This window comes from Hesperophylax consimilis, chromosome 5 (assembly GCF_061612785.1).
Source record: "Hesperophylax consimilis isolate HC1 chromosome 5, BYU_Hcon_1.0, whole genome shotgun sequence".
NCBI lineage: Eukaryota > Metazoa > Arthropoda > Insecta > Trichoptera > Limnephilidae > Hesperophylax > Hesperophylax consimilis.
Window position 1 is genome coordinate 41,895,848 of NC_142840.1, and position 27,961 is coordinate 41,923,808.

A 27,961-nucleotide genomic window follows, 5' to 3' on the forward strand; every position below is an offset into this window, starting at 1 on the left:
GTAATTCCATATTATTTTATTAATTTGTGCCGATACACAACTGTTATATAGTGTTATTAGCTGTAGAGTACATGGTATTTTTTGGTAAATTCTTTAAACATATTGGTCATTTCAGATAACAAATGTCAGACTGGCCTCGGCAATAGGATCGTCCAATGTTTAACACCACATATAGTCCTGACACCGCTTTACATGAATTCATTTGGTCTTTAATTATATTATATTATGTACTAATAAAGTATCTGTTCATATATATAATATACATAGTTAGTTCTCAAAGCTCTTTTGATATTCAAAACATACAATTTCAATGGGATTATGTCTTTCCATTAGTAACATTAAAGGCAATAAGGAATTGTACTGGGATTCATTTCGTAAACTCAGCATTGCTTTTATTTCTTGTGATTTATCAAAACCTACTTAAATTATGAAATTGTGACGACAAATAATATATTTATGCATGTATTGTAGATTGGATAAGCTTATCTGTGGAATTTCAATTAAGAATCATTCCTTAGCAATATTATTGGGATGCAAGTTCTAAACTCGATTTTAACTAAAATCCTTGTGATGACATCCTAAACATTTATCACAAGACAAACATCATAATATAATACTATGTTTTCATTATAAAAAAACAGAAAATATTTGTTTTGACAATATAAAACGTTTTATGATCAACAATAATTTTTGAGTAATAAATCTTATTTTGCATGTTTCGATTTCAAAACGACCCAATGCAAGACAACATTACAAAAAATACTTTACTTAATCATTTAACAGCAAACAAACAAAATATTAAAAAAATATAAAGTTCCTCCGTGGATCATTAAATTAAAAATATTTTCCAAATATCGGAGATATATAAAAAAAATCCACCAAAAATAAAATTTACATGATCTTGAAGGTAAAGACTAAACTAAAACATATTTATACACATTTGACATAATTTAACATCAGTGACAGTACAAATATTCTACTTGACACAATAAAACACAAGAACATTCTCTGTACAAACCTAAACATAAGAGTGAATTTGAAAATCGGGAACGTAATTCACTTGTGAACTTGCGTCTAAGATCTTTCATTACCATTATTTTGAAATTATTTCTCATTCTGTAGTACAAATAACGTGGAAGTCATCTTTCCTCTCAATGGTTGGAAATAATATCTATAATCCTTAACCTTATCTATACAGCTATCGCATGTATGTGATTCATCGTGGGCTATCCCCGTACGTAGTACGCAGATGTCTCATAGCGTGATCCATGAAGTTTCACTGAAACACATACAACATAAAACGTGCCGCATGGTGGGATAGATTGTATTGAAAAGGTTAAGTCACATTCAGGGCACAAAAGTCAATATTAAAATTTTACAGAATAAGAATTATGAATGCATAAAAAAAGCCATTTATAGATTACTTATGTTATTAGAAAAAGGTTACTTGCAAATTGTTAATATTTAAACCAGTAGATTTGTGTGTGTAATCTAGCTGAACACTCCTAAAATTAAATAAATTATAACATCGCCCCAAAAGCAAAAGGACACATGTGCAATTTCTGGAGTTATGAATGAATTTTTTAATTTTTTTTTAATTCTCCATGTACATTTGTGAACAGCAAAATAAGTCTTGCATTTTTGAAAACTACTTTATTTTTGTAACAAAAAGATAAAACGAACACAGTTTTGGCAGTCTATATCCGAGTTTTATAAAAATAAAACATTTCGGGAGAAAAATAAAATAACAATTTCTTTAAACAATTCTTTCCAAAATACCGAAATTCGAGTTTTCTAAACGTCTGGAACACTGGATTAGAAAATCCTCGGATTCCCTTGAAACTGGCCTAAATTACCTTGGATAAGTTTTGCCCAAATATCGGAATAAAACTATGATTTTATTTGTGTGATTGTTTTGTTTACCAGATAATGTATTTTATTGGTATACATTTCATGTTTATGTCGTAAGACGTTTTCTCAGAAAAGCTTACATTATCAAAAAAAAAAAAATTCCTGTTTAAAAATATATTTAAATGAACCTATACACTGGTTTTATTATTTCTATCTAAACCTTAATAAATTCCCGACATGAAAAACAATAATCAAAAGCTGTTTTCAAAGAAATAAAGGCTTTTGAAATCTTCTAATATTGCAAGCATCACTTAAAATTTAATTATGATAGTTCTATAGATATGTAATTTATTTCTTGAACTTCCCGAGAGGCTAGAAGAGAGTAATCAAAAATGAGCTCTAAAGTGTTTGAACGCAAACGATTCTGATATATTTTTTAATACATTTTCTCAAGGCATAGAGGTTTAAATTGAATACCAAAAAATTCCAACTAGGGCCAAATTACAATGTCACCAGTGCACAAACGGTTTGTTAGCGGGAAAACATTCTTATCACCGGTACACAAATGGTTTTTAGGAGGTTAAAACATAATTTATGCACAGTTGTTCTTTTGTTTTTCGGGCAATGATAACTAATAAAATTAATTTGTTGCAAGAGAACACTCACCATTTATAAATTATTTATGTTTCCTTAAAAATGTAGTTCCTAATATTATAATAATATGTTCCATAACATAGATCTTACAAAAAAATTATCATTATACGCTTCCTTTATAACGATGATCATTAAAATTATAATTATAGTTTTTTTCTAATTCGTACAATAACTATAAATGAATACATTTTCAATAATAATATGTTTCATCTCGATATCTAGCAGAAGTAGAGGGAAGACATCATTGTGTGTTTATTTAATAAGTAGTGGATTTTAGAGTACAAATATTTAAAGGTTATATTTTCGTGTTGAACTGCAGTAAAATAGGATGCAGATTTGTGACAAGAAAGATAGTAATATGTATTTGTATTCCACAGACTGAATTATTACTTCTGGATATATTTATGTTATGTGCAAAATCTACTTCGCTACGAGTTTTGTGGTTTTTATTGTCAATTTCTTGTATGTTTGTTTTATCAAATGACATCATACAAAGTTGGTAGTTTACTGAACCAAATTTTGGTAACAAACGTTTTTTACATTCACATGGTAATAATTAATAATGAATAATTATATACAACAGTACAAGTCATCTTTCGAATCGGTTACAAATAACTTAGATTTAAGCGCCAGCTTTTAAATAAACTATTGTTCTTTATTCTATGAACACAATAACTTGATAATGTATACAAAGAATTACATTAAACTGAAAAGAAACACATTTAGGTGTAGGAGGTACTAGTTTTGTTGATGAATGCCGAATATCAAAAATGATTATATTTTAATGAATGTATAAACTTCTATAGAACAATACAATATTTGTCTTCCATGAAATGGCCAACATTTTCCAATAACAATTATGTTACTACATAAGCTAGTACTACTTTATTGAACAAATTTTAATGAACACAATTTACTGAATGTCAGAGAATAAAATACACAATTTAAAAAATATATATATTAAAATTATTAAATAAATACAATTAAAGTTATAGAAACAATTAATCAGAAACAGTAAAGTATATAAAAGTTAATTTCTTAAACCCCTTTTTAGCTATTTGACCAATAATTATAATAATAAGTTCAATCAATCTAACTTTATTCCTGTTTATTTCGACTTCAGTATGATCTCACATTATAATTATTATATTTTTACACATTCATTTGGTAGACATTTATTTTTCATGAATATTTATAAACCATGTAGAAAAGTTACAGCACGGTTTCGTCACAAGTTTTTAACATGAATAATATCAATGATTTCTCATTGTAACACACACAGAGAAGGCCTCGGTTAGAATTTCCATAATAGTACCGAGGTATTGGAAATTACAATGTTTTTACATACAGTAGGTATAACTTTAGAACTTGGACAATGTCGTAAGCCTAAATAAACACAATTCAAGATGCACAGTTTAAAACCTCACTGTTGGAGTGTCCTTAGATAACAGTGTTCAGTGTCATTACTTTAGATTGCAGATTCAAAACACAGTTTAAAAGGCAGTGCCTTTGCCAGGCTACGGAATCCTCAGAATTTCAAGCACAGTATAGAAGCCATATCAGGAACCCTCATTAGTCCGGCTTGTAGAATTAGGCATGGTTTAGCGAGGATTTAGCGGCCTCATTGCACCAGTCGAGGGTTGGCGGAGTAGGAGCCGATGGGGTGGAGGTTATGGAGACCCAGCCCCAGGTTGGGGAACCCTCAGGAGCGGCTGTGGTCGCTGCGGGTGGAGTGGGGGGAGTCGGTGGAGCTGGACATCTCGTCAGTTTGCCGACAGGCAGCCCCCTCGCCGCCTAAGGCTTCCACCCTCATCGTCTGCACGGAAAAAACAAAGTAAAGAACACGGCCAATTGGTGAAAGCTGCGGTTACCATTCTGTAAGTTATTATGCCATGTTGAAATCTTATAGTTCAAATTGTATAGTTTACTAAGGTTTGAGTGTTTCACAGAAGTTCAAATGAAACGTTGTCATCAAATGGCCAATCAGGGTCGTATTGTTTTTTGACCTTTACGCCGATTTTAGATGCATTTCAGCTTTCTATCAAACAGGTGACAAGAGTAACAACATGACAGTTGTGCTTTTTTGTTAATCACAATTGGTTTAAAATCTGAAACCTAACTAGAATCAGCATTTAACGGGAGATTTCTAATGTAAAAAAAAGTGGTCATTTAATGATGTTACATTTGAACTTCTATGGAAACACCCCAACCTAAGTTTGAATGACTTCTTGTCCACGAGGATGTTGAAAACACACAAGATCCAATTGACCGTAGTAGGATGTTGCGGGAGGAAATGGGGGAGAAGGAGAAATTTGAATATCGAAAGAACTTACGGGTGTATCACGTCATTCTGAACATAAACTTGTCTTTAATGTTTGCTTCTCCATGAATATGTTAAAAGGTTATCAATTGAGCGTGGCAAAATCCTGTTTTGACTCGACCATTTTGCATTTCGTCTGTCTGTAAATATGTTTGTTTCTTGTCTAGTCAATCCTGCCAAGATGGTAGCCATGTTTCATAGTACCTTTTTATTCCGCCAGAGCGCATGAACACTGCGACGACACTTGTGAGCTGTCAAGTCGGAGTAATCAATATTACGTGAAGTCTGCTGTTCTGAACTACTAGCCTAAGCAATCTAAGCATATTGAAATATGTACAATGAAACCCACTAGTGAAGAACCCACATAAAAAGTTGTTTTTTCAGTCTCTTGACTGAAATTAAAAAAAAAATTCCCACATAACAAGTTATGATAGACTTGTCGAATTCCACTTCACGTTTAATATGCAAAAAATTTATAAACAGCACTTTGGTTTCAACTTAATTACTACAAGAAAATATGTTGGGGAGATAGAAAAACATGCATTAGGCAGGCGACACAGCTATACGCATCACGGCTTAGCCTATTTCAGCATATCGCTCGCCGTACACTACAAATGGAAAGGTATGGCAAGTGATATGCTGAAAAAGGCTAAACCACGAATATATAGCGTGGTCTGTCACAGGCTTTAAAGTTCCATTTATTCTGAAAATTAAGTTTGGAGGTTGGGAAATAGGCATAAATTATTAAAATAACTAACAACCTAAAAACCTATTTTGTGCATGTTTACTTAAACCCCCAACTTAAATATATCGTCGCATTAATTCGTAGAATGCGTAACCACCAAATGTAAAATTTTACAGGAGGCACAAAAAACCTCGTAGTGAAAAAAAATGAAAGACGGCTCATTCTTTTTATTTATGTTTCAAACATATAATATATTTGGAAATTTATTTTCAATCATTAAACTTTTGTAAGTTGAGGCTTTCTATTTCAAATCGGAGTTAAGAAGTTTACGTAAAAACCGAGAATGGAGATACATATTTTACAAAAGATACATACTTTTCTGCGAACAGTTTTATGAACAACCTAGCGGAAAATTTGGGAGATAGGAATTTTACATTCACAAAATAAAACACAACAATGTATGTATATGTCGAGGCAGTCTATTTAGATGCATTTTAATGATTTTAATGATGCGGAAGGTTATCGTAAAAGGAGTGGTAATCCTTTTCTAATATCTGTTTTAAGTCTTGTAGATGCTGGTACTTTTCCTTCCTTAAGGGCTTAAATCTGACTCTCAAGTGAAATCTTCAAACTCTGGAGATCATTACAGATTCGGCGACGGTTTTGTGCTGGGTGAGATCTACACTGACCGGGAGTAGTCGTGTCAGAGATGCTCGTTAAGTGACGCTTGGGGTTGATGAAGGAGATTGTAGAAGAATTTGATCTGACATTGTCGATCACCCTTGTTGTCCTGTAGAAATAAAACTGATGTACTCACTAGGGTTCGCAAGACCCGGGCAAAGAGTAGCCATGACAGGAAACGTTGTGAAAGAGACTCCTCAGAGTGTGAAGATAGGTGGGAGAGACTTGAAAGTGGAACTGGTGAGCAAACATGTGCGCGTAGAAACTCTTCATGCTCAGCATCACTTTGGAGAAAAGTGAACGCTTCATCTTGCCCGGCTGGTCGATCCCGAGGCGAGAAGAAAGGACGTCGATAGATGCGTGCGTTCCTGCGTACAATGCAGGACAATTGACCCTCCACCATCATCCCATGAAGCGGGTAATCTTAATGTTGTGACAACCTGGAGTCGCTTGGCAGTTGATGTTACTCATTTCGGTAGGAAATGTTTACTCACATTTATCGATTGCGGTCTAAGTAGATTTGCCGTGTGGCGGGAAATCGAGTCAGATAATGCAGCTTCGATTATCAGACATTTGGAAGAAGTGTTTCGAGAAAGAGGCTCGCCCAAAGTAGTTCTCATGGACAATGGTACTGCATTTTGTTCCTACTGTGTTACAGTTAAGTGTAAGAGATGGAATGTTCGTCAAAGATTTCGCGCGGCATACCAACCAGCTGGAAACGGTATAGTTGAACGACATCATCAAACAATAAAGAGAACTGCAGCCAGAAGTGGAAGCGATTCCCTGCAGGCAGTGTTTTGGTACAATCTTTGGCTGCAAAAAGTCAGGATGATCGAGGTATTGCGCTGTCTAGTATAGTTCACACTTACTCGTGGAGACACCCTTCTGCGCAAGTGAATATAGAAGAGGAAGTATTGACTGAGTTCTAAGTGGGCGATCTTCTTGCGGTTAAACCAGTAGATGGGAGATGCACATCGTGCATGGAAGGGTGACAGGACTTACTTCAGTCAACAACATCGAAGTAGATGGCATACCAAGACATGTGCTTGACCCGCGGAAGATGCCTGACAGAGAACGGACTGTGTCTGAGGAGAGATGAGATGGAATTGCTGCACGTTCCACCGTTAATATTTTGGGTTTGTTTGAAGAGGAGTTTCCTAATTTGTGTTTATCTAAAAGGTTAATTTTTTTTAAATTTTCGAGTTTTACTAGTCGATGCGGGTCTAATTTTAACACCAGATGGCATTAAAAACGTATTTTCGAAAAATTTGGAGTTACGCAGTCTACGAATTAATGCGACGATATGTATCCATTTGATATTTAAGTTGTAATCAATTGATGTTTTTTTAAAGAGCCTTTGCATGAAGCGGAGTTCGACAACTTAACCAAAGTTTTTTCCGGTCCCTTGGTAAATTTTGTAAGAGAGTTTCACTATATTTTTAATATGAATTTATCATTATTTTAAAAACTAGCAGGTGTCTTGTGTTACGTTTAACAGCTAAATAAATATTCGAGAGCTCCTCAGATGACGATGGAAATGACATTGCAAGCTGGAAACAGTTGTGTTAACCTTAAAATTTAATACAGAAACGTCTTTGGAAATTTCAGGACTAGCTCAAAGTTTTTCAGTTGTCATACACAAATTTTATAATTTATAGTTAAAAATTTCAACATGGCTCAGTAACCTACAAAATTGCAAAATCAAAATCTATTTAAAACATAACAGAAAAGAATAATTACAGTAGTATTATTATTGACAAAAATGAATCACGACAATGAAAGGCTATGTGTTAGATGAGAAGTGTGCATTGTGTTAATGTTGTTCAACCTCAACCCAAAAGCCTTATTGAATAATAAAACCATAACCACCACACTATTCAAGTATACTTGGATGGGTGATTTAACAATATAGTAGTTTTGATAACTGTTAGTCAAAACATGTTAGAGAAATATATGTTAATGATTTTCTTTAAATAAACACGAGGGGACTAACTATGCAGCACTTGTTTTAGGGCAATAATTAATATGTCATAAAGAGTTAAGATAACTTTTATTTTTTTATTTTGAGTTTATATAATTTTGACTTCCAACAATTTCCCAGGGAAACGTATGGTCGTTTAGGCACTGGCGTATTGTGCATTTTTCATTTTTGTGATTTTTTGAACAAAAAGCCATTAGTTGGCATTTTCAGTAAGTATCGAAAAAAAAAATTTTACTTCAAGTATTTACTTGATTTGGGAGTAATTCGGGTACTAACAATTTATTCTGCACAAAATATATACATTTTACTTAACTCTTTGCAACCATGTAACTATGTACTAACAATATTATGGGCAACAAAATACTTTTGTTCTGAAAAATTGTAAAAATCTAAAAAAAGTCTCATATTTTCGTGTTTTTGCAGTTCCAAAAGTCCCAATGACCTTTTAAATTTTACAATTTTATTTAACTTTTATGACGTCTGTAAGCTTGAAATTTATTTAATGGGTTTATAAAACACACTTTTGCAAAACAAAATCGAATATAAATTATATAAACACCTTCTTGCAGTGGCCTCACCACAGTTTGGAAGGCGAAACAGCTATTTCATCTAACAATAGAAAAAATACATAAATGTATTCAATTCACAACAAAATAATGTAATTTTTCATCACAAACTTTTGTTTATAAACAAAGACTATAGTTTGTTTTGAAAGAAATACAGAAACACATAAATTGTAAGTAATTGTTAGTTTTGTTAGAGACTTACATTTAATATTTCACCTGAAGATTGATCCACAATAGGACAGACTAGATCTGCATACTCCGTTTCCCCCTTGTTCTTTTTCCGTTTCAGTGTGAATTGGCCTTTCTTTACAATCTATAACACAGGAAGCATGATACACATTGCTGGAACATTACAGTGTTGACAAATAAATATGAAAAACATATAATAACTCAAGAAAACTCAAATGAGTTGCATATTTATTGTATACTGTGCTGAGGGCATAAAGATATAAACCTATGTATACTGATGTATGTTGCGGGCGTATCTGTGTGCCTGAGATAAGTCAGTATTTTTTGTATACTGAGCCGAGTATCAAATATTTTTTCCGTTATTTTGTTTGTACTTTATTTCATTTTCTAAAAAAGTAAAAAACTAGCAGTGGTGGTCTGTGACTTTTCAGTGAACTAGAGTGGTGAGGTTGAACAATATGACATTATTTATGTTGTTGTAACTGAAAATGCATTTTTTTTTTAAATGTCAGTTTTTTTCCTGAAGTATTTAAAAAAAATTATTTTGAAAAAAAAAATAATTTCAGCTACAAAATTTATAATGTTCTTACCACTCTAGCTCTCGAAAAATGTAAAACCGCCCCTGATAACTAGGGTATTATTAGTGAAAAGATCTTAAATTCCGTCAACCTTATCAACGTGGCTGTCACATTATGTGACCATGACCGTGTGATCCATGAAGTGTCACTAGAACATTTACACTGTGAGATATACTGGGTAAAAAAGGCCAGCACTGAAAAGGTTAAATTACTGAATGCTGAATCTATTTGGATCGTGGTACCTTAATTTTGGAAGTCAGCGTGAGAGGCTGATAACCCAGGGTCTGCTCCGCCTCCCTCTTCTCCTGGATGACCTCCTTGCCGATGAGCTGGTTGAAGCGGGTGTTCAGGTGTCTCCTCAGCAGGGTCTTGCTGGGGGGGATGTTCAGCAGGGTGGCTAGCAGTTCTCCCGTGAAGCGGACTTCGTAGTACATCAGGCCGCCGTGAACACCTGGAAATAGTTGTTGAATAGATGTTTTCATAGTGTACTTTTAATGGATTTTGTGATAAAATAGGAGACCGTAATAATTTCATAAAATAACTAGACAAAATTATATAAAATCTACCACAATTAGATAACAATTTAAATAGAAAATTATTATTACCCTTTCAGTTCTAAATTACGACTTTATAACCAATGGCCATTTTTACAAAGAAAGTGTTAATGTCAAAGAAAGTGTTAATGCCAAAGAAAGTGTTAATGTCAAAAAAGTGTTAATGTCAAAGAAAGAGTTAATGTCATAGAGAAATAAGTAGAATGTTCGTGACATGGTGGTTTAAAAATATACTAAATGAACAGTTGTCACAGAAACAAAATTACCTAGCAGAACTGCTAACTGGCATTTGATATGTTTTTAACCCTTGAGACGTTGTTGATTTGCACGGATCGAACCTTCTACAAGCTTCCATTTTTTCAAAGACAATAACAAGCACTATTTCGTTCTCTTTCTGACATAAAAGAAATAATTAATTTTTAGATGAGAGGAAGAGAGATATATGCATTTTAATAATGTGCGGTCGTTCTGGGACAAATATGGTCTTAGGAGAGTATAATGCGCGCACGCATTTGGGACTGTTTTTTTTTATTTTTTTTATATTTACTCCACACAGGAGGCCCTGAAGAAAATAATTTCCCTCAGGGCCTATGTCATCTTTGGGGATGCTGTGTGGAGGGTCTTTTTGTGGAGAGGAAGGAGTGAACATGGGTCTTGAAGAGTCCCATGTTGTAGGAGGGAGGAAACACAGAGGCCGGCAGTTCGTTCCACAGCCGAGCTGTTGAACTTAAGAACGAATCGTAGAAGCGACCCGTTCTCATGTGACAAGTGTCAACTGTGTACAAATGTTGGGCGCGCGTTTGGCGTGTATCCCGACTACGCACCGGTGCCGAAGGGATCAATGACGCTAGTTCTTCAGAGCATCTTCCATTGTAATACCGATAGAACAAGGACAGCATACCTACCTGACGCCTGTGCTCTAAAGATTGCAGTCCGTTTGTTAAGATTGGGGAATCTATCAAACGGACCGCCCGTTTCTGCACAGAGTCAAGGGTTTTTTTCAGGTATTTTGGGGCTCCAGACCAGAGATGGCTGCCAAATTCGACAGTAGGGCGCACTTGCGATTTGTACAGGGTGAGCAGTTGTGTACTATTAAAGTATCTGCGGGCCCTGTACAGTACGCCCAGCTTCTGAGAGGCCAACTTTACTCTAGCTTCGATGGAGCCCCCGTACCTGAGCTGGTCACTTATAGTTACACCAAGCATATCAATGGAAGGCCTGTTCGGAAGATTGCTTCCGTTGAAGGAGACTAGATTATCATTTGGATCCCTTTTAGACGTAATCAGACAGGATTGGGTCTTTGAAACATTAAATTCGACGAGATTATTTTTACCCCAGGAGGAAATACTCTCGAGATAACCGTCCATTCTCTGCTTCAAAGCCCTCCGAGCCGTTGGAGTTTGTGTGCCCTTTGGGGGCTTGTCAAACAAAAAGCTATCATGAACTGTACTGTCATCCGCGTAACAATGAATCGGTGCACATGTCAAAAGGTCATTGATGTGCAACAAAAACAAAGTTGGAGACAGAACCGATCCCTGTGGGACGCCAGCATTTATGGAGTGCGAGGAAGAGGTGAAACCGTCAGCAACCGCCTGAATCGACCTATCCCTTAAAAAGTCAGCAATCCACGTACACAGGGATGCGGGAAGTCCGTAAGAATGCAATTTGTTGACAAGTCCTCGGTGCCAGACCCGGTCAAAGGCCTTGGATATGTCTAGTGCGACCGTTTGGGTCTCACCGTGACGTTCCAGGCACCGCCCCCAAACATGCGTCACATACGCGAGAAGATCACCGCACGAGCGGTTCCGCCGGAATCCGTATTGACGGTCGTTGATAATTTTGTTCTTCTCGAGGTATGTGAGCAGTTTGTCGTTGATCACACGTTCCATCACTTTGGACAGAACTGATGTGATCGCTATGGGGCGGTAGTTGGCCGGGTTGGAGCGGTCACCTTTCTTGGGAATAGGGTGAATTACCGCTTTTTTCCAACCAGAGGGCACAGTGCCACACTTCAGGGACATTTTGAAGAGCTTTGTCAAAACTGGAACTATTTCCGCAGCACACCTCTGCAATACCAGGGCAGGTATTCCATCAGGTCCACTAGCTTTGTTAACATCGAGCCCCCGTATAACGTCGAGTACATCCCGATGCCGGATCCTCAGCTTTTTCATATAGAAGCCGCAGTGAGGAACCGACGGCGGAACAGCACCCCCGTCGTCGAGGGTCGAGTTTTCCGCAAACATTTTCCCTAAAAGGTATGCCTTTTCGGTGGCGGTGTTTGCTAGTGAGCCGTCAGGTCTGGTAAGAGGTGGCAAACTGGGTTTGCAAAAATTTCGACCTATTGAGCCCGCAAGCGACCAGAATGCTCTGCTGTCATGCGGGCAGGCAGCCAGCTTTTTGCTGATCTGCAGGTCGTGTTCGAATTTTGACCTATTGATGATTCTCTTGCATTCCTTTGCCGATTTGTTGTATGCTGATCTGCTCTCGGGCGTTCGAGATGTGTTGTAGGCTCGGTAAGCCGCGTTTTTTCGTTGAACTGCTTCGGAGCATTGTCGACTGAACCACGGCTTTGAGCCCACACCAGTTTCTTTAGTAGTCGATTGTATGAAGCCATCCATCGCCGAATTGATGACTTCACCAATCTCCTGGGCACATCTTGAAGGGTCCGAAGTCCGAAAACAAACAGCTGACCACGGAAAAGCATTGAAATGGGCCCGCATACCGAACCAATCTGCTGACCTATAGTGCCACACTTTTCTCCTCAGCCTCTCATTGGTTGGTCTGAGGCTAACGGGGATTGATGTCGTCACTAGGCAGTGGTCAGATGATCCCAGAGGCGCTGTGACGTCAATCTTATAACCGTGTGGCACAGTAGTTAAGAATAGGTCTAACAGATTGGAGCGGTGAGTCTGGACATCAGGAACCCTTGTAGGCTCCTGAACCAATTGCTCTAATCCGTAGCAAATGGCAAAGGATTCCGCCTGTCGGCCAGCCGAGTCCGTTGGGCCTGAGAACTTCAACCATGGTTCGTTATGAACGTTGAAGTCCCCCAGAACAACAAACTCGGCCGAAGGGTAGCGGGGCAAGAGATCATCAATAGTATCGCTCAAATGTTTGAAGAGCTCGGAAGTGTCTGATTCGCTATGGTTCGGTGAGCGGTATAGACATGCGTAGAATCTTGCCGTACTGGCAAGATTGACGCGCACCCACATTACGTCGAATCTGGAGTTTTCCAGACTCAATAGTCGCACACAGTTGACGTCAGCTCGACTATAGAGGCAGACTCCTCCTTTCAGTCGGAATTTGCTTGCGAGGGTAAAGCCCGGGCAGTCCAGATAAGAGGAGTCTGGCGGCTCGGCTATCTGAGTTTCGGATAGGAAAAGAAGGTTGGGACGTTGGGACAAAAGATGGTGATGGACGGAATTTAAATTTGTGTGCAGGCCGCGAATGTTGGCAAAATTTACCAACAGTTTTGGCCCGCACCGGGGACGCCTGCTACTCGCCGCTGTAAAGATGTTAAGTTTGTTTTTATGTATATTCATGATTTTAATTTTTTTTTTTTTTTTTTTTTTTTTAAGGGTATGAAGTGAAAGGAAGGTCTGGAATGGAAAGGTATGAGGGGTGGGTAGGAATATGGGGTTCAGGCTGTCCAGGAGTGATGAGCGTTTGGTTCCAGCCCACCCACTGCGGTGCTAGGCGATAGGCTGGGAGAGTCCGGCTGGAGAGGGCATCCAATGCGCCCCAAACGCTGCTGCTGGGTCCCCTCCGGTCACGAACCGGCACAACAGCAGTGGCGGGGTTTTTTCACTCGCTGATGGGGCAGCCCACCCTTAGTCGTGAGCCTGAGGGTCGGGACCCTGTACTATCGAGCGGCCCGGACAGCGGTAACCGGTTGTAAAGGGTCTCCCTCAACCAGCATCTCCCAACCGGCCCGCCACGCAGAAGGTGGGCCGACGCACCCGCCACCAAGACCTGGGCAAACCTTAACCCATGAACCCGGGCACCCCTGCTAAGTCACCAAACGTAGCGAACCACTTGGGGTGACCTGTGGCAGAGGTGTTGGTCATCCAATAAATGGTTCCCAGGGCGGCGGTACCCATTCCCGCCTACCAAATTGAAGAAGTTTGGGTCTTAGAAGGTGCCAAGGGTTAAAATGCTGACTGCAGTTTTTTATACTAATTTAAGATCTCCAGATCAGGGCCGGTCCTATGCAGGAGCAATTGGAACAGTCCGCTTCCGGCACTGACGAGCCAAGGAGTCAAGACGCTGATTTAACTACATAACTTAACATCTAACACAGCGCCCTTCAGGTTTTTACTAGCGCCAGGCGGCGTTTGGCTCCAAGCCGTCCCTGCTCCAGATCTAATTGATGTAATTTATATTATTATAAGGTTTTCCTACAACATAAGATTGTTTCCGACCCCTTGAAAACCTCATAAGAGTGTTTTACTGGCAAGTTGATCATCTACTTCTAAATCTAATAATCAATAGCTTCTCACCAGCTCCGCGCAGATTGGGGGCATACTCTGCCAGATCCACCGCCCTCAGCCACTCCATGACGCGGTGGCTGCTCCAGCGGGACACGTGGCCCCACTCCAGCTGGGTGCTGCCGCCGCTGCTATTGGCGCTGTCCTCGGTGGGGGGCACGCCCGGTGGAGGTTCCACCCCGCTGGCGTCAGGAACCCCGGCGCGCCGGATCATCGTGTCTGGGCTGAAGTTGGCCTCGCGGAGCACTTGGATACCTGGAAATGATGCAATTAGTAGTGATGGGCATAATGGAAACATACACATAACTTCTTCCATTGGTAGATAATATCATTATTAAACACCTACACATTTAACTAACATTAATAATTGTTTATTGTTTGGGTAAAATTTTAAATGTTTTTATTAGTAAATTAGCAAAAAATTATTTGCATAATCCCAAATTCATACGAAATAATATTCAGTAGATAGTAAGCAGTGGCAGTCCGTGACTTTTAAGTGAGCTAGAGTGGTAAGATTGAAAAATACGACAAAATGTACGTATGAAATATCTCCACTGTCAAGCTATCCGAGATATTTTTGACGTATCTCGAAATACAACCTCTCGAACTTGAGAAACGACTGTCTAAATTCCAGTTTCGAATGAATTCTAACGTTTCAAAATGTTGTCACGGGCTGTATTTTCGACATTTTGAAAACTGTATATTGTATATTGACATAGCGATATGAGAGAACCAATTATCTAACTGAGATAATCGAATTATCTTTGACAATGAATACAAATTATTTGGTCTTCAAAATGATCTAGCAAATGATCAATCATTGATCAAGTGTGCCAATCACTAAGCCCGAGTCACTTTAGTGTTATCACTAGAGAGAGTTTTTTTTTTTTTTTGTAAATACTGCACAAGAGTCCCAACTGCTCCCAACTGTCTGGACCCAGTGAGACGATGGCATTCCCAATTGGGTTATGATGTGAGGTTGAAGGTAGTGGGGAGGGGAAGAGGATGATGGGGAAGTATGTACCTGGCTATTCAGATCTGGTCACCAAACACGGCCAAAGCCATTTCAAGCAACCTTTCAATTCTGAATGGTGGTCTTACATCAGCATAATAATGAAAGTATCTTCTACCCTGGAACGTGCCGCAAATAAACCTTATATTATTTGAGGTTAAACGTGACGTTTGTTTTAATCTACGTGTTCATAGATGGTGTAAATTTAATAATTTAAATAAAATACACTTTTTGCAAGTTATGCTTTTCAATATTAATAAAAAAAAATTTTGCGCCCGTTCAAACGCAATATGAATTTGAATAAATAGTTTTGTCTGTATGAAAACTCAATTTCTTCAAAAAAGGCATACAAATACAATACAATATTGTATCGGTGATTCAATCCATAATTGTATTTAAATTAAAAAATTGTCTTAATATTGTAAAGCATAGCTTACAAAAAGTGTATTTTACCAAAATAATTAAATTAACACCATCTATGAACGTATAGATTATAACAAACATTCGCGTTTGACTTTAAATGATTAAATAGTGAAACAACACAACTTTTTTGTGGGTTTTGAACCTCCTACCTTAGCCTTGCTTGTCAAGAGACCTACCCCTCGACCAAGTGAGCCGTCAAAGTGTGGAAAGTCAGAAAAGGCAAGGGGCAAATACATCGGGCGCGAAACTTAAATAAAGGGCAAACGAACAAGCTCTCTCTCATAATGGATTCCAAGCATCGATGGAAACCAAACAGAAATTTTATTGGTAGGTAATTATTTTTGTATTTTATTTTTTATACCCGGCGGCAGGGGAATATGGTATGATTATTTCAAGGGTATATTGTGAGACTGAAACAAGGGTGGGAAGGAAATAAGAAGAAAAAGAGGAAAGGAACATCACTTGAAGAGAGGGTTTAACCCTTGGAAACTTGCTGATTTACTAGTAAAACAGAAACATCATGGATATGGCCTTCAGAATGAGTATAAAGTACCTCTCTTGATGCTCAGAGCGTGCAGTTGGCTAGTGAGCCTGAGCAGCTGCAGGTCGTCCTGGCAGAGCAGGTGCAGCACCCGGCCGTCAGCCCCCGCAGCAGCCCAGGCTTCGCGGTACTGCGGCAGACCCAGGTCCTCCAGCCAGCGCAGGGCCCACGCGCAGTCCAGTCGCCCCGCCGCCGCCAGCAGGGGGTCTACCGAGTTACCCTGGAATTAAAATGCGTACCAAGTAAGAAGAAGTATCAAAGGTTGAAGGTAATAGTTGTCACATGTTTCTCTCATCTGTCTTCATATCCAGCTCAGTGGATTCCCAATCGGGAGTCTGGTGTTCGGTTCCTCGTTATATTCCTTTCATTTTTACACAGTTTACCTAATTTTACACAGTTTATTTTATTTTGGATGACAAAAGATTAGTCTTGTGTGTTTCAGTGTTCCTTATGTCATTGATCGGCACTGTGAGGCTTTCAGAACAGATTATAGGTGGAAGAGAGATAGAAGAGAGATTGCTGAAATGAACAAAAAATCCAACTAACCTGTAAATCCAATAACGCTAAAACAATCTTCTTTTTATGCAGGTGGTTCTTGATGTTTAATTCCTTCTCTATCTGTTGAGGATTTGCAGTGGCGATGATGCCTTTATTGCCGGCAGTGTTAGTCAACCATTTTTTAGCGTCGGCATTATAGCAGTCCAGCCCCATTGACTCCAGCCATTCACACGTTATATCGGCGTCCCACTCTTTCACTGGGGTGGTGCTCCTGAAAACGAAGAACTTTTTATTAGCTAATGCGCAGAATCTGGTCACTCACAGATCTGTCCACCGAGAAAAGATCGGCTCACCGAGCATGACCTCATTTGCAGTTGGTTGTCCCGCAGAGTAAATGTGTTTAATTTATTTTTTTCCCTAGAATTCAGCTCAAAATTTCCCTAGATTACTGAATGAGTTTGTATGAGGTACTCTAGTACTAAATTCCCGCTGAATATTTATTTATATCTAGGGGAGATTAGTTTTAGTAGAGAATTTCAAAGTTTCCACAAATTTTCCCAGATGGTTTGATAATTTTGACCACAAAACTAAAACTTGAAATTCCCTAGATTATGTGCTTTTTACCTTTTTCCTAAAAAAAGGTTTTTCCTTTAATTTCCCTAGACATACCATCAGTGTACGAGATGCTCGCTGCTCGAATTGGCATTGTCGGATCGAATCGAGCTCCGAAATCCGTATGTGAATTTTGCGCTTTGTATTTTGATATGAAAAATATTTACTTGGACCAGTGCTTTTTTACAGTTAAATTTTTTTAAATTGTCATTAAAACTCAATACTATGTTTTGTTAATATTGCTCTGCGTGCGTGTGCGTGTACAGGTGGTATAAATGATTGGTGTTTTGTTCTGAATTTGCATAAAATATGCTATTATTTTAGAAAAAAATTCAAATTATATATTCGTTTTATTTTCTTACATTAACTCCACAGGAACTTACATTACATTAACTCACTTAGGAAAATAATCTCCCTCAGGGCATGTTATCTTTGGGGATGCTGTGTGGAAGGCATGCATTTGGCATGTTTCCCGAATATGTACCGGTGCCGTAGGAATCAATGACGCTAGTTCCTCGGAGCATCTTCCATTGAAATACCGGTAGAACAAGAACAAAATTTACACCTGTGCTCTAAAGATTGCAATCTGTCAAGATAGGGGAATCTATCAAACGGACCGGCCATTTCTGCACAGAATCAAAGGTATTTTTCGAGTATTTTGGGGCTCCAGCCAAATTAGAAAGAAATATTGCCGGCACATATATGTGTTTAGGCAATCAGATATTGGAATAATTTGACAAAGCAAACAGTTACTCACCATCTGTCAATATGTGTTGTAGTCTGCAATCTGGGAGCGGCAGTAGCCCTGACGCCCCCCCTTTGGAAGGATTCCCCTCGCCCCAACCCCCCGTCGACGTCCTCCAAGGTCCCGCCACTGCCCCCCCTCCATAGTCCTCCCCACCCCTTTCCAGCTGATCCTAGTTTACCCAGAATTGGACTTCCTGTACCAATAACGGTGTCCTTTTCGGCTGAAAGAAACAAATAACATTATTCATATTTAAATGCGGATGCAAGCATACCACAAGTGGCATGAATAATATTTAAATAAGAAGGAATATTTATAGATGTTTTTTCAAAAAGGAATATCTGAACATTAGTAAAATATTGCGGGTATTTTGAATAATTTTAATTAAGTACATGCAGATGCAGAATGCAGAGCAAACTATCTATAACATATTGTTTACATTATTCCTTGTGATAGCTGTCATCGAAAGATTTGATTAAAAAACTTAATATATTTTGTGCAAGGAATTATGTATGAATAAAATTATTAAATAGTTAGTTTGCCATTCAACCTATTGTCAAATCAAAATTACTTACTAAGAACAATGCTTCCTAGTTTTTTTACACAAATCAACGCCATTTTCGTGTTAAACACTTCATTGCAGTAAAAGAGAAAATTATCAACAAATTTGGATTCGATATTATTGAATCAATATCTTATCAGCAATTTCGATATCAGTATGATGATAATATTATGCGATATCAAAATTCTTGTAATGCAAAGTGGATAATAGCAGATAAAAGGGAGATATCACAAAGTTTCCGATAATTTGGAAATACATATTTATTCAGTTGGTTAAGTTCTTTTGTACGGCAAGGATGTGTCATTTCAAAGCTGATTTTATTGCTATGATTTTGTAACATTTTTAGAGGCAGAAATATTTTTGTTAAATTATGTGTTACTATGCAATGTAATTTTTATTTTATTAGATTGCTTGTGGCATGATATTTAAATTTTTTGAATGGATTATAAATAACCCAGTTAGAGGGTATTCCACCATCTCTGAGTAAATCGCTGGGCAACTACTCGAGTAACTACATCTACTAGATGGGTAGCGTTAATTAGCAGGTGAAGCAGATACTCAACAGATACAAGTATCGCTAATCAAGAGTTTACTCAGAAGAGGTGAAATACCGCCCTAGTAATGGAAAGGTAACTGGCCAAATATTATTTTTGGTACAATATATGTCCAGTTAATCGAAACACAATAATGGGTACTTTCATTTTTTTATTATAAAAAAATATATTTACAACAAATATCGAGGAGAAAAAGCATGCATTTTAAAGACAATACTAAAGGGAAATACTGTTATCAATATAAATAAAGTTTATTATGCAGGAGAAGAAAATGAGAATTTGCATATTAGTAGTTTGAATTAGTAACTTACAATCTAAGGTTATGTTTTAGTAAAGCATTAGTATTAATTATTGAATTAAGAAAGTGTGAATGAGTATTTGTTTGAGAAAGATCAGTCTTTATTATTTCTAAATATTTAAATAATGCCATTGAGATTCTATAAAAACAAATTGAAAATATACGATTATTGAAGACAATGTTAGCGAATCTTAAACGAAAATTTGAAACAGAAACATCAGAAAAAGATACGGTCGCATCTCGGCCTTGAAGCTAGGACCCTCGCTTCGCCGGGCACTGCTCTACCAACTGAGCTAATGGGATCCTATCTCCTTCGGTCATATTTAACTGTATCGTGTACTTCGAATAAGAACTACCAACATCATCTTCATTTTCTCACTACACATTTTTATTGGTTGTTATCTTATGTATGATCGCAAGATTCAACTCAAACTAAATGCAATCTACACCCACTGTCTTGGATAAATATATCCTATTTTCTAGAAAGGTGTAGGTTAAGAAACGCTGCACCATATTACAAAACATAGTTAAATAATATTTAATTCATTACCAATCAAATCCAATCAATATTACACTATAACTACATTACTATACATACCTAGCTAAATATACAGCCCTATGATTGCCCACTTTAGTTATTCCATAAAAATCCTTAATAAAACAGCCTGAATACGGTACATACTTATTTATTTGGATTTATTATCAATAACAATATAAAACACTAATATAATATAAGAAAATACCTGTAAAATTACAAAAACTTCAAAGCGCTTCACTAATCCTGATTTCACTGTTCAATAACGCGGCAGTATCTGTCCACATGGCAGTTTGTCGATTCTCATTGAACAGAACTTTGAATAGGCTCTGTAAAATATTTACATATGTTGATGAGAAGAGGACAATCAAAGTAAAAGTGGGCAATCACTGGCTGCGAGTAATCATACTATAGTTCACCCTTACTCTGTTATAAATAACATAACGAGTGCATTGAATTAGGAACATCACAAGTGTGAAGTAGTAACATTAGGAGCATGCATAAATACGAACATCACGTGATAACATGCTTTGGGAAACAGGGGCCAAACTACAGGGAAACATCACAGCAATACGCATCAAATGGCACAAAACCTAAGTTGGGCACAGAGTGGCCCCGGCCCCTGGCCACCACCATACAGTGCTGTTGGTTGGGTTTACCGAAGCGGACCACCACGGCGGTGTCGAGCTGCTGCTGGGGGTGCTGCGGGGTGCTGCAGCCGGTGGGCCGCCCCACGGGGGTGCTGGCCAGTGAGGCCCCCCGCGGGAGCGAGCTGTACGAGTGAGGCGACTGGTCGGGGTTCACGAGGCGACGGTACGTGGCAGGAGGTGTCTGGAAATTACAAAATTAGTCAATAAATATAAGGAGGTGTCCCCTGTGTGATGGAGGAGCACTATAAGTGATAAAGGCATACCGTCAATACATCAGCATACGTCTTACATGCGTTTTGTGTATCTCTCTCATAAACAATGCATGTAATCGAAAGAGAAGTTGCAATAGAGCTCTCAACGATACGACCGTAATAAATATATGTAAAAGGGATAAGTCAACCAGTGTGAGGCACAATTCGGGTTCGCTATTTATAGTCACGAGAATCAGGGTCCGGAAGAAGGTGGAATATTGTAAGGGTAATTATTATAAGAAAAAGATTGAGAAGCGAGATAGGACATAACATAAACTGTTGAATTCCAGAGTTGTTTTATTGGCTTCAGAGTAAACGTGCAATTCGCGCTGGTAAAGTTGACCGGGGTAGGTTGCCAGTTCCGGTTAGTTTACCTATACCTAGGCAGTGTTTTTATACAAAGTTTTTCCCACATTACGAGCAGAATAATAATATTTTCACTGCATTTTTATTTTTATTTATTTATTAATTTTATTTTAGTAATTTGTACATTTAAGTTTACAAATGACTAATTAATTTATTGCATATAAATATACTATGTTTTTTCTTGCTTGATGTGGCTCCTACACAACATCTTGAACTTTCCAATTGGGGCAGACTTTAGGTTTTCCGGTAGCGCGTTATAGTATTTCATCCCTTTATATAATATACTATTCTCTGTATTCGCCTTGTCCTTTTTTGGTAGCCTGATTTCATTGCACGTCCTAGTTTTATGTTTGTGTATGTCCTTGTTGTATACAATTTTATTTGAAAAATATTTTGGTAGCAGGTTGTTTACTATTTTGTGTAAAAATATCATCGTGTTCAAGGTCAACATCTGTTTCACCGTTAGCCAATTTAGTTCGTTTAACATTTTATTTATTTTTGAATATCTATTTCGTCTGAGTATTGTTCTCATTGCCCTATTTTGGAGAATCAGAAATTTATTTTGCTCTCGATCGTTACATAGGAAAAGGATAGTTGAGCAATAATTAAAATGTGGAGCAATAATGGAGTTATAAATGGTGATTGCAGTTTTTTCGGACAGTTTTTGGCAAATTCTTCCCGAAAAAGATATCTTTTTTCCAATTTTCTTTTGGGTATATTCAGCATGTTTGTTAAAGTTGAGTTTGGAATCTATTATAACTCCTAAGTATTTTATATCGGTAACATTTTCAATAATTTCACCATCAATTTTGATTTTGCTTTCACTGGATGTCTTCTTATAACCAATTACCATACATTTTGTTTTTTTTTTTTAAATTTAATTTAAGCTTATTTATTTTTAGCCATCTTGATACATTATCTAGTTCATTATTTAAAATATGTATTAGTTCTTCATAGTTTTCTCCAATTACATATATTAGTGTATCATCGGAAAATTGTCGTACTTTGCATTTTGAAAATATTTTAAATAGAGTATGAACAATAGAGGTTCAAGGTCTGATCCCTGTGGTAATCCTAATTTATTTTCCATTGGTTTTGAAAATTGTTTATTAATTTTCGTTACCTGTATTCGGTCTTTCAAATACTCTTTTATTAATTTAGTGGCTACAGTTGAGAAACCAATTTCTTTAAGCATATAAAAGTAGATGGGCTATCTTTATCATCCGATAACCACAGCAATAATTCCTCACCCTAGGAGTGGACCCCTCCCGGTGGTTAGTGGCCCCAGGCGACGGGCAGGGCGAGGGACTGGTCCGGCTGTTGATCATGCCCCGACTCCCGTTGCTCATGTTCATACTCCCCCGCAGCTCCAGGTTCTCTCTCTCCAGGGCGGCTTGGCGCAGCCGCGAGTCCGAGATGGTGGACATCAGCTCCAGCTTCTGCGTTTCCAGGGACGACCGGGTCAGCATTTCCTGGAAACAACCAACCAAACATGATGATGAAATATCACCACCGAAACGAAACAAATGTTATATTAAAGAAGTCCAATTGGCTGAAGAAAGCAACTCGAGAGGCTGGACCTGCAATGGACATAGGTTGCTGAAATAGCACCAGCCTGAGAGGTTTGAAGCTGCCGATGTTGAAGCGACAGATCCCTTACTCAAACAGGAGAAGGAAGGAACAAGATGATGATATATTGACAATATTGACAATACTGATATATTGACAATACTGATATATTGACAATACTGATATATCGACAATACTGATATATTGACAATACTGATATATTGACAATACTGATATATTGACAATACTGATATATTGACAATACTGATATATTGACAATACTGATATATTTTCAATTTGGGAGGCGGGTTTGGGTACCGCCACCCCGGGAACCATTTATTGGAAAACCAACACCTCTGCTGTAGGTCACCCCAAGTGATTCGCTACGTCATGATGTGCATGCCCACCAGCTGCGTGGCGTGCCAGATTGGGGAGACCCTTTGACCTGTCCGACTGGTCCCTCGACCCGTCGCCTTGCACCGCAATTGGATATATTCATAACCGTCACTCCTGGATACACTGATCCCTAGATTCCTACCCAACCCTCATACCTTTTTACGTTTACCCAGAACTTCCTCTCCTTCCTTTCCTTCAAAAAGACCCTCCCCACAGCATCCCCAAAGATGAACTAGGCTCTGAGGAAAATTATTTTCCTCAAGGCCCCTGAGTGGGGTTAATGTAAAAAAAAAATTGCGTCTTTGTGGCAGATAACTGTCACAATAGATCAGTGGTTAAAGCAGTAGCCTGGTGAGAAAAAGATCACATCAATCAAATCTTAGTCTGTGTTCTAGGTTGCATCTTTGTGGCAGATAACTGAAATGTACTGATCGAACTCAACTAGTGAATGCTAATATGTAACCGATAAAGACAATCAAGGTTAAAATTTATAATATTTCGAGGTCTTGTCATAAATTGAGGTCTATAAGTACAATGCTACTGACCCTTTGAACTTTACGACCAAATTCATTATTACAAAATTCTTATCACAGAACTAGTCATGGGAGATAGGACAGAAGTAATTAGACATATTAACTAATAACTCCAGTATTACATCAAAATACATAAACATGTTGATTAGATTTTTGTCAGTTGGGTAACTGAGTGGGTGTGTGCTTACATACAACACAAAGGGACGCAATCTCTGCAAACAGTTAGCAACACCTGTTCATGTTCATCCTATATCCGTAATTAAATTAAATGATGCTTGGCTCTACTAAATTTCTACTTACTCTTTGGAGCAGTTCTTCGGCATTGGTTAGGAGCGTTCTCTTCTCATTAAGTAACCTTTCCAGATCATTGATCTTCTCTGATTGGGCTGCAATCTGCTCCGACAGCACCGATACTTGAAGTTGGAGGGAGTCCTTGTCGCTTTCCAGTCTTCTGACTTTGTCATCTACAGCTTCCGAGTTCTGGAAAAAAAATAAACATTTAGAAAAGTCTTATAATTGATTACCTGAAATAATAGAATGGAATTTTTTATGTGTAAAAAATCAATTGAAATTGATTCAAAATAATAAAAAAAAAAATTAAAAATGTTGCAAACAAAATCTGTAGGGTATTTCTGGGCCATAATAGATTACGAAAATAATACAATACTAATAGTTGCGAAATAGGAAAAGAAGTGCTTCAGCCAAGTCAATGGAAGTCATGAATAACAGATTAACAGCTAAAATATCTTTTTATTATGATGTCCAGCAGTAGGAATATTAGGTAAAATCGAAGGCGCTTTTAACATCAAACAACACAGACATCCAAGTCAGGTTAATTCAATAATAACCTTTTAAAGACGTAGTTCAGATGGTTTGATTAGTTATTGACGTCATGCAATGCTGTTAGCGGGTAAAAGTTGTCCAGTCCTCCCAATACCTTGCAGCCGTATGGAGTCCGGTATCGGGCCTGGTCCGGACCCGGGCAGCCGCACCAGGGCGGCGCGGGGTGGTAGCAGCACGAGGGCGGCAGGTGCTCGGGTAGGCGGCTCGGGTAGGCGGGCCCGGGGAAGTAGGACAGCTCCCCGTGCGAGCCGTGCAGCTCCGGCCTGCTGCCGTACTGGTAGGGGACATTCCGCATGTCGTGGTGGTACCCGTGGTAATCCAAGTGCTGCTTGTACGGATCCTTGCTCTGGTGATCCATCAGCATGCTATTGCTGCCGTACCGCTGCGGATCGTTGTGCTCGTGGCGCCTGTTGAAGTGCTCGTACGACACGGCTTTCCTCGAGTAGTCGCCGAGCTGCCGCGGGGGCGTGAAGGAATGATACTGGTGCGGATAGTCTGGCTGGTGACTCTCGTGCAAATGGTTCCCGGCATAGTCCACGGGGTACGAGACGGGCGGACCCGGACTTTCGTTGTTATTCCGATATTTGCTCCCGTTGGAGTATTGTCTGCTGGGAGACTGCTGGTGTCCTTTCAGATTGTGAGTGGACTTGGACTTCTGATCCCTGTCGACCCTGTTGGTGTGGTGGTACCTCCTGCGGTCCAGACTGCCCGGCCCGCTTCTGTCATGGCTGTTGGGCACGGGTGGCTTTTCGCTGCAGAATTTGGTGGGAACATCCGTCCTCTTGGACTTGAGTATTTTGTTACATTCTTCTTCATCCGTGTCCGGCGCGGGAGAGACCGGCGCGTTCTTTCGATTCGCCTTTTCGTAGCTCGCGGTCGCGGCGGGCTCTGACTTGATCCATTGAAAGTCGTCGCAGCGGGTCGAGTCTGCGTAACACAGCGAATGTTGATAATCGAGAAAGGACAATGATCATAAAGGTATGTATAAAAACAATCACACAAACAGTATTTGGAAAAAGAAATATCGACCTTCCACAGTTACGCCTTTCTGTTTGTGAGACATGCCGGAGGACGAGGAAGAGTCTGAACTGGAAGAGTTGCGGCGGTCGGCGGAAAAATTACTGTCTGACCAAGTGCCGCACTTTATTGTAGAAGAATCGTCCGGACTGTCAGAATCGCTTCCTAGAGAACCCGAGAAAAACGGTCATTAAGGATAGAAACACAGACAGGGTAATGCCGGGCGGCAAGACTCTAACTAACTCCTAAATACTGACCCATGACCGAGTACATGTAGGAGCTGACGGCCGGGTGCAGCCCGCTCACTGCCACCACGCTCTGCCTGCCCTCCACCTCATCTTCTTCTTCCCCCTCCCACTCCTCCCTCTCTCCCTCTTCCTCTCCCTCTCCCTCCTCCTCCTCTTCACTATCACAACCGTCTGCAGCCTGCTGGTCACCACAAGTGACGGCCCACAAGTCAGACATCGGAAGGAGGGATGGGAGCTGGCCGAGAATACCGAGCCAAGGGTAGCGAGACAGCGAGAACAATTAACACAATGTCACGTACAGCGCAATACACACTAACTGTCACTAGACACTCCGGTACTCGGCTACTTATCAACTTTAACTAATATAAAGGGATGTCAAACAGTTGAGAATAGCCACTAATTCTATTTCAGTAGCTGACTTGCAGGACTTGGCGAGCTTCCAGCGAACTGATAAACACTCTGACAAAACATTAAATAGATGTCTCCGCAAACATCTACTGCTAATGTTTACTTACAGAATACATTCCTGGATGTATGTAAACGGATATTTTATATATCTTACACGATACGCATTACAGAAATGCAGGTAAATACTAATCCCCTTACTAATATAAACGTGCACTAATTATTACACAACTGGTAAACAACCATTTATCATACATTAATCAGTTGTGTAATATTTAAAAACACGTTTATTAGTAAGGCCCTAAGTAAATATAAAGCATACGGTTATTCCCCCAAATACCAACTTCGTTATGGGTTAAATCTTCAGTCAGAATTAAAATATTAGAGCAACTGAGATAATATCCAACAAGAGTCTAAGCAGAAAGTTAAAATAAATAGTAAAGAAATAAGAATACAATATTTAATTACACATATATTTCAACACAAGGTAGGTAGGTACTTATCCTTAAAATAACACATTTCTTATTACCTCCGGAATGGAATGGATTAAACAACAAAACAACACTCTTATGCATAAACAGACTGACTTAAACAAAGTAAAACGTAAAGAAGGCAACCGTAGCCAAAATGAGAATATGTTGAAGAAGAAGATGGTGGATGGTAGTTTTATCTGGACGAGAACCTTGGTGCTGGTGCTGGTGCTGGGTAGTCCCGCCAGAGGCTTCTTCCGTTATCCTGCTCAGCTGCCCGCTGTCCTGACCGGAGCTGGCGGAGGACGAACTATCCTCGGAGTCTTCCGAATCTCTCTCGCTGGACCTCACGGACTCGGAGGCCGTGGACTCCATCTTGTCGCTCTTCCTGTACTCCTCATTGTCTGAACTGGACGACTCCTTGGCGCAGTCCGCGCTGGAACTGGCCGCGGGCTTCTTGGTCTCGACCGGCATCTGCACGCGTCGCTCTAACTCAGCAACAGTGTTCAGGTTCAGGCTGGAAGACTTAGTACTCGCGGGACGATGGTTCGCCTTGTTCTCCAGATGCGCGACTGCGGCCGCCACGAGCGTCCCGCCCCGCCCTGGCTCGCGCATTCTCCGTCTCCACACAGCGCCCGGCGTGTTTACATCGGCGCGGCGTGCTACGGAGATAAGTCAAAACAGTCGGGCCATGCGCGTACCGACCAATTACCTACACAACACACCGGTAAACAACATATCTATAATCTATTTAACTGAGGAAACAAAACACTACACTTATCAACATATTCAGTAAGCCGAACGCGAGAGATACACCGCGCTTCTATACTATGCTGACAGACTAGTGCTTTATCCCGGCGCGCGAGGAACTGGGGAGATGGAAATAG

General features: G+C 39.1%; 1 protein-coding gene across 1 annotated transcript; it reads right to left on the reverse strand.

The window, feature by feature from the left end:
- Positions 1 to 27,961, reverse strand: Liprin-beta (liprin-beta 1). Its single transcript, XM_089631945.1, has 14 exons — positions 27,198 to 27,961; positions 26,209 to 26,434; positions 25,964 to 26,116; positions 25,029 to 25,861; positions 24,392 to 24,571; positions 22,844 to 23,065; positions 20,920 to 21,157; positions 18,390 to 18,600; positions 17,069 to 17,291; positions 16,535 to 16,742; positions 14,559 to 14,801; positions 9,748 to 9,956; positions 8,941 to 9,051; positions 1 to 4,321 (listed from the first exon to the last, which is right to left on the reverse strand). The coding sequence occupies exons 1-14, from the start codon at positions 27,687 to 27,689 to the stop codon at positions 4,208 to 4,210; spliced, it is 3,663 nt and encodes a 1,220-aa protein (XP_089488071.1). The 5' UTR covers positions 27,690 to 27,961; the 3' UTR covers positions 1 to 4,207.

Excerpts from the sequence above, each read along its gene's own strand:
- Liprin-beta (XM_089631945.1), bottom strand. The coding sequence starts at position 27,689 with ATGCGCGAGCCAGGGCGGGGCGGGACGCTCGTGGCGGCCGCAGTCGCG. Across the intron at positions 26,435-27,197 it reads CCTTCTTTACGTTTTACTTT|CTCCCATCCCTCCTTCCGAT; the intron begins GTTTAAGTCAGT and ends ATTCTCGGCCAG. Across the intron at positions 21,158-22,843 it reads GGGAGGGGTCCACTCCTAGG|ACACCTCCTGCCACGTACCG; the intron begins GTGAGGAATTAT and ends TGTAATTTCCAG.